Raw genomic sequence first — 13,522 nt, 5'->3', positions numbered from 1 at the left:
AAATGTAGAAAATAAATCTGTAAATATTTGTGCTAAAGTAAAAGTAAGTTCACCTTATGTCTTTGGTTCATTTCCATAGCAGTTAAGAAACTCCTCTTTTCATATATAAAACATGAAGGATGCAAGAGAAGGCTATCATTTCTTTATTTCTGGGCACAGCACAACCCAGAGAATTCATTACATTAAGGCATTAATCCAAGCTGGTAAAAATAGTTTTTAATCTTATATTGGACTCTAGTGTATATCAATACATTTGAGTGGGATATGTGAACAAAATGGTATGAAAATCTGTTAGTATATATTGCTGGGTACATAATATTATGTTTCCAATCAGCTATTGCATGTTTCTTTTGACCGGGCCAGCTGATAAAATTTTGTGTAAAACAGGAAGAAGAGCAAGTGATGAAAATGCTATTTTCCTTGGTATTTTTTTATGTAAGATTAATCCTGTCAGCACAGATAATTGTGCAAAATCTGGAACTCTATTACTGAAATTACTTTGTGTGCCAACAGATATGATTTTGCACAGAAGTAGAACTACAGTTAGCTCAGTAAGAAAAGGTAATGTTTCTTTGTCCTTTTAACCATAAATGTATTTTTGTACAAAATCGCATCTGACTGAACAAGTTGTGTTTTTTTTTCACTGAAAGTTTTGCCTCACTTGTTTTTCCTTATGCATATTTCCTCTCCTCTTGTTCTTTTATGAAAGAATAAAATATAAAAGTCTAGTTCAACATACATTTAAGATATGATAATCTAAACACAAACATGGAAATCTGATAATTAGGTTCTTAGAGCCCTCTTATGTTGGACATGTTATACACAATTTCAGCTCACAGCCACCTGTGTTTGAGAAGAATATCTGATACATTTTATATACAAAGCTTCACATTTAAGTATGGACAGAGAAATTGAAATGCTGCAACTGGTATCTGCCATGTGATATAATGAGCACTGCTGTGCTACCTTCATTGCATAATGTCACCACTTGCATATTTACCTTCTGAGCCTCTGTGTTGTATTAACTATGGTTTTTTTTCTGCTTAATGGATCTTCACGGCTCAACTTCCATTTAAACACAGAACCCCCTTTACAAGGCCTAAGTGCTACAAAACAGCCTTTCTATAAATTAAAGTCAGCCCATGTGCATCTGCATTTGGGAATGCTTCTGAAAGGGTTTTGAAAGCCATCAATTACAATAATTCATACATTTAAAGATGCAACTCCAACAGTCAATCCAACTTCTCTTCTCGTTATAAGGTAAATGTGAGTGCCAGCTTGTTACTATTCCTAGGGTTTATCTCTGCACAGCAATCGTACCATTTTAAGTAGAAGTGTGGAACATATTTCATGTTTGTCTATGCATTTTTTAATTCACTTGGATTATGATACCTTTGAAATTAAAGTGTAGCAGCAGTTCCTCAATGATTTAACATGTAGACATTTTTACTCTGAAGTAGGAACAACTTGTTCCTGTTTATTTCAATCCAAAATTGTGTTATATCGAATTGGAATGGGTTCTCATCATCTGGAATAAAAATACCCAGGTCATACCCTGAGGTAGGAATATCAGTTACTGAACTAACATGCAGACTAAAACTTAATCAAACACATAACGTTCCCTATAGGTAGATCAGGCTTGACATCCTACGTTTCCTGTTCTTACAGCGTGGGCACTTGCGTGGCAACGAGGCTAACTGGAACACTGCATCACTGCACAACCTCTGTACACCCTGCAAAAATAATCACGGTCCCACTCCTTCACTGAGCAAGCGATCGATTGCTGCTCTGCAGCAGAGAACTGCACAGCCTTCAGACTATTCAATAGATTGCATGTGGCAAGAAGGGAACACTCTGCAAAGGGTGTGAATGAGTCATTCGACATTTCAGGTTGACTGAAGTCATTCTGCTACATTTATTTCTAATCTTGATGTGCTATCCACGTTTGCATGTTAAGCAGGATGGGAAGAAAGAGATTTAAATTATTTGCTACGATACACACGTGGAAAACAGCAGACTCGGCATGTGTGTGAGAATATGGGATTACATGCATGACTGGGTGAACACCGCATCATGTGAAGTGCCTTTTCTACCCTTGTACAGGAGTAGGCATTCTGCATGCAAGTCTGAACACATTTGAGCAAAAGTATGTTTGAACACGTATATCTCTAGGGATCTGATTATAAATGAAAGATGTTCATTTGCGGTATGCCTTGATGGAGGAACAGAGGTCCCATGAGCATACTTCAGGTGATGTGCGTGCTGTGTTTTCTTTGGCAAATACAAATCCAAGCAACTGTGAGTGAGGTGGTCTGTGTACACTCGGAGGGTAGGTATGTGTGTTGTATGCATGTGGGTGACAAGCAGCAGCCAGGAGCAGGTGTCAGTTGAAGCTGGAATTTATACATTAGTCAAACATCATCATCAGTGAACACCTACTTAAAGATTTCCATGGAAAGAATACATGGCAACCTCTCAAAGTATGATCTGACCTAACACTATGTTGCTTCACTCTTGGTCATACTTCCAGTTTAAAGCGCAAGTTTATGAAGAGTCTGACTTCTTAAAGCTCACCCTGAAGTCTGTTTGATCCATCCATATTTAGCAACTTTAAGCATTAAGCGATTTTAAAGTACACTCTCCCTCTGAGACTTAGGAGTCTCTGTTCAAGCACTTGGGTTTGAAATTCTGGACGAAGACGCTAATTTAGCTCTCATTGCAGAAAAAAACCCAGCTATCAGTATGGAGACAAAGATCCTGGTGAAATGCCACACAGGAAATATTTTCCATGGGTGAAGAGGCAAACATAAAAGATACTTCATGAGATACTCAAGGCTATGTCACAAAGACTCAGTGCTTTACACTGAAGACGGAGAATCTCACTGTGAATATGGAATCAGTGAGCCACACACAAACTAATTCTTGAGGAGATGAAATATCAGTTGGGTGGGGCAAGCAGAGCTCTGCTATCTCGCCTCAAGCTAAAACCAGTCAGGTTTGGTTTTGCATATTGCTAACAATGTGGTTGCATCCAGAGCAACAGACGCGCAGCATATCGCATAGGTAAAAGGCACTACCAAAAAAATAAAAACAACAACACAGATCTTGGCAATGTCCAAATTATTAGGGTTTGCTTAAAGGACTGCAGATCCTCCCCCCCCTTCCACCCCTACCTCTATTCTGCAAGTTATTGATACTCAATTAACCTTGGTGAGTGAATACAGGATGGACATTGTCTCTCCCAGTTTCAGTCATTTTTGCGCAGTGCCACAGTTCGCATACAAACCACTGAATGGCGGTACTTAAATCTCCAAGTAAAATTGCTTTAATGGAAACAAAAGTGCACATTCATGACATTTATATTCATATTAAGTCTCATATGCTTCATTATCTGAAAGCCTAAACATTGGGCCTAGTCTACGCAGATTCTGTCCTAAATAAAGAAGTGAGTGCAATTCTAGTTCGAAAAGTTTAGAGAAAATGTATTCTTACATTTCTTTGGGTGGCAACTGCAGGCATATTCTTGCAATTCCAATTTACCCACTGTGCTTGTATTGGCTTTGTACAGAAGATAAAAAGGAATGAGGTGGAAATCCAATTTTTATTAGTGAGTGTACTCCAAGGCACACTTACTGAGGTACATAAAGGTCTAGCAGCCATTGGAAATGGTGATGAGATGAGGGGAGACTCCACACAAAAGGACTCTGTACAACCCATAAGGGTCTTGAGTAGCAGTAGGAACTCTGGATGTGCTGAGGATACCATAGCATAGGTAATCAGGGCAGAGGCACAACATGATCTACAACAGCTACAAATGAGTTCACAGATCCCCTGAGTACTGGCTTTGGTCCCGCCAGCTCACTTAACGGTGAGAGCACAATCGTTTTACCTCGACTTTGTTCTCAGGCTGAGAAATGAGGGTGTACATATTTAAAGAAGCCAGCTGTTGCATTCAACATTACATTATGGTTTATGAGGGGAGGACAACATGCTATTTCTTCCACAACACAGTAAAACATCATGCACAGTTGTTCCTACAGTTATGCTCCAGAATACAGCACTGTCATCTAAGAATCATCTAATGCAAAAGATTTGAAAGCAAAAAAATAAAATAAAATCAGGGAACTGACATCATATTGACAGTCTGTTGGACTGGTTGTTGTGTTTCTATGTTACATCTCTTTTCCTTACCCTTTTATCGTTTTTCCTATTCATAAGGCAAACTACTTGAAGCAAATGCTATTCTTCCATACAGTGCGACTTAACAAAAAACAACAGGTCACAGCTGTTTATACAATCATACAATAATTAGATTAAAGGGGATCTGTGAAGATGATCCAGTTCAAGCCCCTGCTCACAGCAGGGTTAACTTTGAAATTATACAAGATGAGAATGTAACCTGATTTTTCTACAGTGACTACTCTAATGGAACACCACTATTCATTCAGGCAATGATATAAATTATGTGCCTGTCTACATCAAAGACATATGGAAAATCATTTGGGTAGAAGATCTGCATTAAATGATTTGAGATTTCCTTTCAATATGCATTCGTAAGATGATATTGACTTCAGTTCTAGACTCCAGTTACACAGTTGCATATTATCAAAACACACACTAAAATGAGGCTAGCATTACAATCATTTCCTGACTTCTGTGGGCTTAATACCCTCATTATGTAACTTTAAAAAAATAATTACTCATAGACTGAATTTAGGAAAAAAAAAAGGCAAAAGAGGAAAGAAGGAGAAAATTCCAGAATATAAAAAAAAAAATTATTTGGTTAGGCACAATGGAAAAAAATTACTAGGCTAGACACTGCAAAATGCTGTATGCCATGTACCTCATGCAGCCTTCAAGAAGATGCTCCTCTTCTACAGTCTGCAGAAGAAAGTTTTGAGAGCTGCAAACTGTAAGAACCGTGCAGTTCTCACCCTTCAAGCTGCATCATGAATGTGGTAAGGGCTCTGCAGTGAGAAACCTACCAATGGCAAGACTTACTTGTCACAAGACTTAAACAAGGCCTGTGCACTGCCACAAGGAGATTTAACCCTTCAACATAGAGATCAGTGTGATTACTTCTATGATGAATGGGGTGAATTTTATCCAAACTGCATACATCTAAAAACATTTTCAACACTGCAATTCTGCTTCCATATGAAAAAACCAAAACCCTATGCTCACTGCACTTCCACTTTCTATTCCACTATCAGTTTCTTCTACTCCTATCTACTTTACTTGCTATCAGATTTAAGGAACTCCAATGTTCAGACTCATTACTATTGCATATCTTGCTGTATTTGATAATGGTAGGCTGTGTGTCTCTTTTGTCTTGAACATGAGCCTTGCTTATTAGTTCAGCTTTAAAAATATAGTTCTGTTTAATGAAGTGATCATCTTTGCCGAAGAAGCTAATCCCCAGATATCCCCAAAGCGTTCGCTGAATTTTGGGATACTGTTTTCTTGGTTGCTGTGTCTGAAAGTGGTTGGACGTTGCTCGTCTCTGCAGCTGGTGAAGGAAGAGGTAGACGCTCAGCCCTTCCAAATCTCAAGTCAATTAGGCATCTGAGATCGCATAGCAGAAGTTGATACATTCAAAACCACCCCCTTAAAAAATGTCATGCCAGGATTGTTTAGACTGAACAGGAGAACAACGTTTCAAAAGAACATCCTGCTCAAAAGCTAAAAAACCATTTCAAACAAAACAGTGAAACTAAACATACCAAACAGAAACTGTTCAAAACAGCAGTAATTCATTAAGAAAATAACCACTGCTCACCCCAAGAGATTCCCAACATATTTCACAAATCATGAATTAAATTTAGACTCACTTTGTATTTATGGTATCCTGATAGCCGTCATCAGAAGGGGATGCAGGAGCGTTGGGCAGGGGCCACACACTGCTGTAGTTTCTCCCTGGTGTGTTTTAAAGGATTACAGCTGTTCCTTTGGCTTCTCTTTCTAAGACTAACCAGCACTTTAATTAAGAAGCCCTATTATGAGCTCTTTTTTTGCCACAGCTTCCTGAGATTAACACTTCTCTGGACACTTCTGGTATGGGTTAGCTGAGCTGCTAAACCTGAATGTTAAAATACAATGACTGTATCCTTTGACCCCAGCTTTACTCTGGAGAGTACCTCCATTTGGGCTGCTGCTTTCCCTGAATCTGTATCTATCCCTTCACCTAACAATGAAATCCATCCTCCAGTGCTTTTCAGCAGTGCACAGCAGGTTAGGAGCAGAAGCAACAACTGCCCAATTAAAATCAAAATGTCAGATGGGCAGAAGGCAAACTGAAATCTGCCTGGGCAATCAGGGCAAACACCTTTACGCTTATGCAATTAGCTGAAGGATAACTGATGACCACAGGCAATCAATCTACAGTTGCAAGTCTCACGTGCAAGAAATGTGCTAGGGCATATCATTCAGTATTGACTCAGACAAAAGGGTTTGATTCTCTCTGAGTCACTAACACCGTCTCCTGAAATGCTGAGGGTTTCCTTAGAAATCTCCCCTAAATTACCAGATGAAATAACAAGGTGCTTAGAAGACTCAAAGCAGTAGCTACAAGTATGCTACCATTTCCAGTTTCTCTGCAAGTTATGGTATAGAAAGAACAGTAAAAGCTCTTCAGCTGGCTGGGGAGAGGAAAGGAATCCTTCATTTTAGAGCAGTACCCCTGATGATTTATTACAGGAAGACGGTAATAATACAGATAAAAGCAGGGGTGGGGAGGTCTGAGGCACTACCAAAAAGATAGAAATCAAGCCAGAAAGAGGAACTCTTATGCTAAGTACCAATGGCTACCTGAAGAACCGTACTGAAACAACTGCCCTGGTACAACAACACTGGGAGAACTTCTCATTCAAGCAAGCCTTCATCTTTCCTCCCTTCTACTTCCCACTGTTGATTTACCTTTCTCCTTAGAATGAGAGCCTGCTGAGGCCTGGGTTTTCTTCTGCTATGACTTTGCCTTTACCTCAAGAACTGATGTAGTTTGGTTGTTGGGTTTTTTTGGTGGGGGTTTTTTTGTTTGTTTTTCCTTTCTTTTTTAATCAAGACAGCTACCACATAGCAAATTCCCAATGGAATACTATCTTGATGTAGCTGTTTGAGGTACCTTCCAGGCAGGTGTATTATATTTACCACAGCTAGCCACATCGCCATAAAATCACCTGTACTTTCAGTTTCCTGAGATGCCACACTGAGGAATATACCCAGAGTAAACCACTTGAATATTAACGCACTGCTTGTTTTTGGCAATGAAGACATAACCTCTGTCAGTGCAGAGCATTCAGTGTCAACAGTGCCTGAAAGTCAGTTGAAGCCTTTCTGTAAAAGAACTCATTAATAATAAAGCTCAGGATACTTAAAAAGCTGACCCTCAAAAGCCCGGGAGATTTAAGAAAATATTTCTAAACCCATTCTGCAGTTGCAGTTATTAAGGAATGATTAATTTTTACAGACATCATCTTGTGGTTGCTTCAACCCTGTTTCCCACAGTGACCTCAACAGTCAAGGGGAGCAAATCAGAACAGTTTTGAAAAACAGTTAAAAAATCAAAATAAAATTAATTAGTATATACTGTGGAGGTACTTGTCACATCTGTGTACTTACAGCTGATCTGAGTTTTGCATTTAAAATAAGGATTCGGTGGTTTGGCTAGGCTATGTATGAGAAGCATGGCGTACATTAAGAATTACAGCACTAACTGTAAGGGCACATACTGAATTTCCTGAGAAGTTACAAGTAAACCTATTAACTAGTTTGTTAAGTAAAAATATTCTTAAATATGGGTTCTTTAAGAAACTTGACACTTTGGGTTTGATCTTTTTCTTGTTTCTATAGCCTTGATAATGAATTAATTCAGATTTTCATGCTACTTAAGGTTCACAAAAACCTTGCATTGGCAACATATGAAGATTTTTCCAAGTTTTTTTACCTCTACGATATTTCTTACAAAAACCCTTCCTTTCAAAAAAACCCTGGTGTTGAATTTATTCTTTCACACCAGGATTCTTGGTAGACAGCAGAGCCTCCACCATCTTTCAACAGGGACACTCAGCTTCACTTCTGTTGGAAACAGAGGGAAGCAGCTGCTGCTCTGAATGATGAAACTCTAACTGTGAGCAGCAGTATCAGCCCCACTGAGAACTGCCTTGTTGTGATGTCGTGGGAAAGGAAAAATATTTTCTTGAACGTCGTTTAAAGCTAATCTGACAACACAAACATTCAGAAGCTTTGATTATTGAATGGGCTCATTACAGCAAAAGGAGAAGATAGCATTTAAACCATTTAGGCATGTGGTACAGGTGTAATTACTTAGGATACAGGAGACAGCAATATATGCTATATCAAATCAGTAGGCAAAGGATGCAACTGCTATACATGGCCCCTGCTGAAGGTAATGACATGATTATGACACCTATATAATTTTCAGCAATGTAATATTGCATGTCTATTCATCCCCTTCTACTAAGAATGTCAAAGTACTTGATGACTTCAATGAATTAAGATTCACCTTCTGTTCAAGATGAGAAAGTATTTTCAGACTAGATCCAGTTCTCTTCGGCAATAGAGTAAACCAGGAGAATTTTTGTTTGGTTTGATGGATTTCATCTCAGAGATCTGTTACATTATTAGGATTATCAAGAAAGTAGAATCCAAGCACATAATGCTTCAATGATGGCATTATTTCTGTATGTCAGTGTACTGATAATACAGTTTGAAACTTGATAATACAACTTGAAACTGTAAACTAATCATCCCGTTAGAGTTAGAAAGTGCTTGTTCGATCTCTGCATAGAGCTCTGCACGCTTGGTTGACAGATTGTGAGGACACCTTTGTCAGAATTATTATCTTTTGACCATTATGTTTTTTTGTATTTGTAGCGTACTGGAGACAGACTGATAGTCTGATCTAGTACAGCAAATCCCATGTACAGTCAGAGAGAAGGCCTCCAGTATTTTATCTTTATATGCTAAACGCTTCTGCATGAAAAACAATTACCAGCGCACATTCATGCACAGAGACAATTTTAGAAGTTTGTCCACATCCTAAAATAATCCCTGTTTAGATTGCAGGGTTATGGAGTCTTTCTCCTGTGCCAGAACTCAGCTGTACCTTGGAGTGGCTACAACCTGGAAACATGATATTATTTAGGTAGAATAGTTTTTAAAAAATAAACAGGGAATGCCAGAGCTCTAAGGGTTAAAGTTTGTACTCTTAAGGATTACTGGGGGATTTGTGATGATGAGATAATAAAAAAAATTGGGGAACTAGAAAGGAAAGTCTAGAGAACACGAGGCATACAGTCAGTGCCTCAGGGAAAAGAATGGCGTGTAATTAGTACCGTACACTGCTCTGAAAAGATAAAGCCATATATAAAAAAGGTTACCGAGTCGGGGAGAGGGAGGGAGGATGAACTTGGAGCTCCAAGAGAGCGGAAAAAAGAGTTTCAGTATGTATTGGTGTATACTGTTCATTTAGGCATTCCAGACATTTTTTGTCTCCTAATATTTTGCAGTACTGACCTGTGATCTTAGTACCAGGATAACGTGTCCATTCTTAGCAAGCTAATTCCTCAAAGGTTAGTATCCCCTGCTTAGATGTTATTTAAATGGTTCTTTAGCATGATTCTCTAATCAGCAGAACAATTAAAAAAATTTAAGGCTACAGGAAGAACTCAGACCTTTCCAAGATCACTTTTTGCATTCTCATTTATTTGAAATCATTCTAGAAACAGCGACTACGCTTCAGAGACAGCTTTCTGGGCTAAAGCTAAAAGAAAAATAAGATGCCTTTTCTCTCATCCAGATTACCCAGCTGGGTAAGCCTGATGGCTGTGGGACAGTAATGACCAAACATCAGAAGTATCTGAGTAAAAGCATCAACTGACTAGAACGGCTATTATCACGGGAATCAGTTTGTACCTTGAAGCATGAAGACTATAGTACATACACTTGTCAGCCTAGCTAATATCACAAAATTCTCTTCACGTTTGTGCAAGTCTCTCCCACCTCTCTCTTTTTAAAAAAGTGCTTATTGGAAATCGTATTTAAAATTAAACTGTCACTATAAAATGCAGAAACAAGACAGCCTTGCCCAGTGATAAAGAAACAAGATCAAGAATCCAGTTTCTAAGTCCAGCTCAGCTAAAGATTTGCTCTGCATCCCTGGGCAAGTCACTTCACCTCTCTGTACTGTAGGATACATCTGAAAAATACAGTGTAGCCGTACATGGAGATATGTAAATGGAATGGGGTACTGAAAGCCATACACCTGCATTCTCGGAAGGCCAGTTCATTTTTGCAGATTGTCAAGTTAGTCAAGCTAGTACAGCTTTAGTGCTTCTGTCATCCCAATGTCCTTACATTCATGTACGTGGGCCTGATTAGTTATAAAGTGAGAGCATTCATACTCACCTATCTTAAGGGCAAAATGCCCATCAACAGGCAAAAATGTGTGTAGATGTTAAGATGAAATGCTTATATAAGAAACGCAAAGTTACTGTCATATAACCCCTCACGGTAATATAATTCCTTTGCTGCTGCCCAAATGTACAGTGAATGGTGGAAAACTAAGCTGAAAAGACTAAAAAGTCTCCTTCAAGGGAGCTGCAAAATAAAGATTTTTAATAGATATCAAGGGATTTATGGATACCATTTGTGTTGACTGGAATATGGCTTGCAGCCAGCCCTGAGCTTCAGATCAAGTGTGTGATGGTCATTATACTGTGTATAGTGATTTGAGGAACTGAAAGAAGTCAAAATAACTACGCTCCTCTTAAACCAAAACCAGACTCTGGAGAGAAGGGAGAAAAGTAGAGGAAGATGGGGTCTTCTTATATTGTAAAAATTAAAGAAACTAAAATGAGCCCCAAAGACACAGGCATATCAAGTACTGACAGCGATACTTCATTACTGGTAAAACATATGGTATTTTCTCAGTCACAGTAGGTAGGTCATTCTGATTAATACCAGAGACTGAACTTGCCAGTGAGTGTATTTTATGGTATGTATCTTACAGCTTCACTAAGAGGACAATTTCAAGTGAAAATACTGTTAAGGGAAGAAACATAGTGAAGGGAATGAAGATCATTTTCATTATGCCAGGCAGTAAAAATAAACCAAAAGAGACTGCCTACAGCAGTAGTTCCAGACCTGTGGCTTAATAGCAACCTCTTGCCTGCCAAACTTTCAGATATTGCTTGTGGCCACAGAGAGCTGCTGTCAAGCTGCAAATTGATGGGGAGGGCAAAGTATAACATTGTACGGAGGGCATTACACCTTCACTGCTCAAGCCTTTGAATCAGCAAAGATGGAGGGCACTGGTGTACGGTTGCAAGAGTAGAAGGTAAGCGTGGGGGAAAAAAACCAAATTCTGTGTGATTAGGTAAAGGAAGACAAAGTTTGAAGAGAAAAGTGATATATTTTATTAGAGTAATGACTATAACGTATAAAAACCAGACAAGCTTGCAGACATGCTATACCTTCTGCAAACTAATGTAAGAAGGTATAAGAAAGAGAGCAGGACAGACAGCTAACTTGAGCAGCAGAGCCCTGGTTTGCTGGGAGTGGTGCAGAATTATATCTTGTGAAAGACCAATTTTTGTTTTGCCCAGGCAGATCCCTCAGTTGTAACAATTTCAGGAGATGTGTGCGGAAGGTAGAGATGAAAACAACTTCAAAATCCAGACAACAAAACTAAGCTAAGTTTAGATGTGTACATTTCACATTGCCCATCCATCCACTTCCAGGTTATTCTGCTTTCGTGATAAAAATGGGAATGACAGACAGCGCTACATTGTATTTTATCTCTTATTTGTGGGATTGTCAAGTTTGGAAGCAAGAAAGAAACAGAAGTAAGTATCACTAGATAAGAAAGTAAGGGGAATTGCTTCACTCTGACACCAAAAGAATTTTTTCACCAAGCCACTACTAAGGGAACATGTTTTCTCCATGTTTGCCACGGGTCATTTCACCATCACGTAAAAGCCAGGGTTTATGTAATAATCTGAGACCTGGGTGCACAGGCTAAAGCACAGACCTCTCTCTCCTTCCACTTAGAAGTGGATGACCAGCATTGCTAGCTGAATCAGCTAGTCTTCCATGCCAAAACATAGCTGGGCAACTCTTTCTTATCCCAAACCCCTGCTCCTCCTGCCATGCTCATTTGCTAAAAACTCAGTCATAAACCGTTCCTCTCCAGACAAATATAAATGTGACAGCTTCTCCCACTGCTACTGAGGACAGTTTAGATTATTATTTTTTCTAAGAAAGTTTTGTGATGACAGCATACTTCTAAATCATGTCTTGGAGACCGATGCCCTTTTTGCTCACAGGTTAACTGCAAGACAAGTCAAGCTTTATGAACTTTCTCTATGTACACAAACACACATGAAACACACGCAGACCTTGCCATACAGCTCTGTAGCACTCCATTATAAAGAAATGTCTTCTAACTATACTGCATATTACAGTTACAACGCATCAAAAAGCTTTACAAGAACATTAAAAAGCAACTGAGGAAAAATTACATTCATGCCTGGCCCCTCGAGACCCCACCACATTCCACAACAGACACTAAAAGGAGGGTCAACGATGCCAGATCTACAGTTGTCAGAAGCATTTTTCTTTCTAGACATCTTGCCCCCATCGGTACAATCACACTCAGTGTCTCAGAGCCACAATACTCTGATCTCTGTCAGAGCAACCTTAAATTTTCTGGAAAATCTGGGTATCTCTTTGCTTTGTGCTTCTGACTGAAAAAAAAAAAAAATTCCCCATTCATTATTTTCTTTGCTCTGTTCCAATAAATACCCTCCTTCTGAGCACAGTCCTGATCCCCCATTGACAAGGAGAAAAACTTGATGGACCTGCAGTGGAAATGAAGACACATTAAATCTTGAGCCTTGCAGCTAAGACCTTGTTTAACTCTACAGAAAATGTGATGCTAATTTAGCCAACACATCTAGCCTTAAAACTTCATAGTGAAAGAAGCAAGCAGTGGAGGAGATCTGTACCTTTGAGGCAGGTGGCTGCACTCTGCTGTTTCAGGATCTGTGTTGAGAAAAAGCAGTGGGGAATAGCACGAGTCTCATAACAAGATTAACGAACTCGCCTCCTGTCTTCAGCACAAGTGCTTAGCAAGGGACGAAGTCTGTGGAGCCATGTGGGATGCGTAAGTCTTCACTGCGGCATCTTCGCCTCTCCCTTGCAAAGCGCAGCCAATCAAGCTGGCAGGGTGCAAACCACAAACCACACAGGGAACTCACAGGCACGGTAGTTTACCGAGCTGGGTGTGGGACTCAGCTTACTGTGGTTTTAGTCTCTTACTGTGAGGGTTACAGCTACTCTAGAACAGTTTCTCTGAATGCACAGCTGTTTGCTGCTCCAGCTGCATGTCATGTGCTGGGGCACCCCATAACCTGCTTAATGCTCAGGTATTTAATGTATCTATCTGGAAAGCACTGGCCCCTTTGGACACAAGTAGGGATCCCCAGGAGCAAGCTGTCAAATG

The 13,522-nt window shown here is 39.4% G+C and overlaps 1 protein-coding gene across 4 annotated transcripts in view; it reads right to left on the bottom strand.

Moving 5' to 3' along the window:
- The window catches only part of GRAP2 (GRB2 related adaptor protein 2), an 87,590-nt gene that overhangs the window by 28,372 nt on the left and 45,696 nt on the right, over window positions 1-13,522 (bottom strand). Inside the window, exon 1 of one of the 4 annotated variants that reach the window (XM_063323692.1) lies at window positions 13,026-13,188. The exons of 1 other annotated variant lie outside the window; for it this stretch is intronic. Coding sequence is in view for 1 of the 3 variants with exons in the window: in XM_063323681.1 (XP_063179751.1) it covers window positions 4,844-4,848 (5 nt within the window). In the remaining 2 variants the exon portion in view is untranslated. Of the gene's footprint in view, window positions 1-4,843; window positions 4,865-5,831; window positions 5,954-13,025; window positions 13,189-13,522 lie in introns of those variants that run through there. 2 more of the 4 variants (XM_063323715.1, XM_063323681.1) reach the window with 2 other exon arrangements.

The sequence above is a fragment of the Chroicocephalus ridibundus genome, chromosome 1 (assembly GCF_963924245.1).
Source record: "Chroicocephalus ridibundus chromosome 1, bChrRid1.1, whole genome shotgun sequence".
NCBI classification, from domain to species: domain Eukaryota; kingdom Metazoa; phylum Chordata; class Aves; order Charadriiformes; family Laridae; genus Chroicocephalus; species Chroicocephalus ridibundus.
This window is presented reverse-complemented; position numbering and strand designations above follow the sequence as displayed.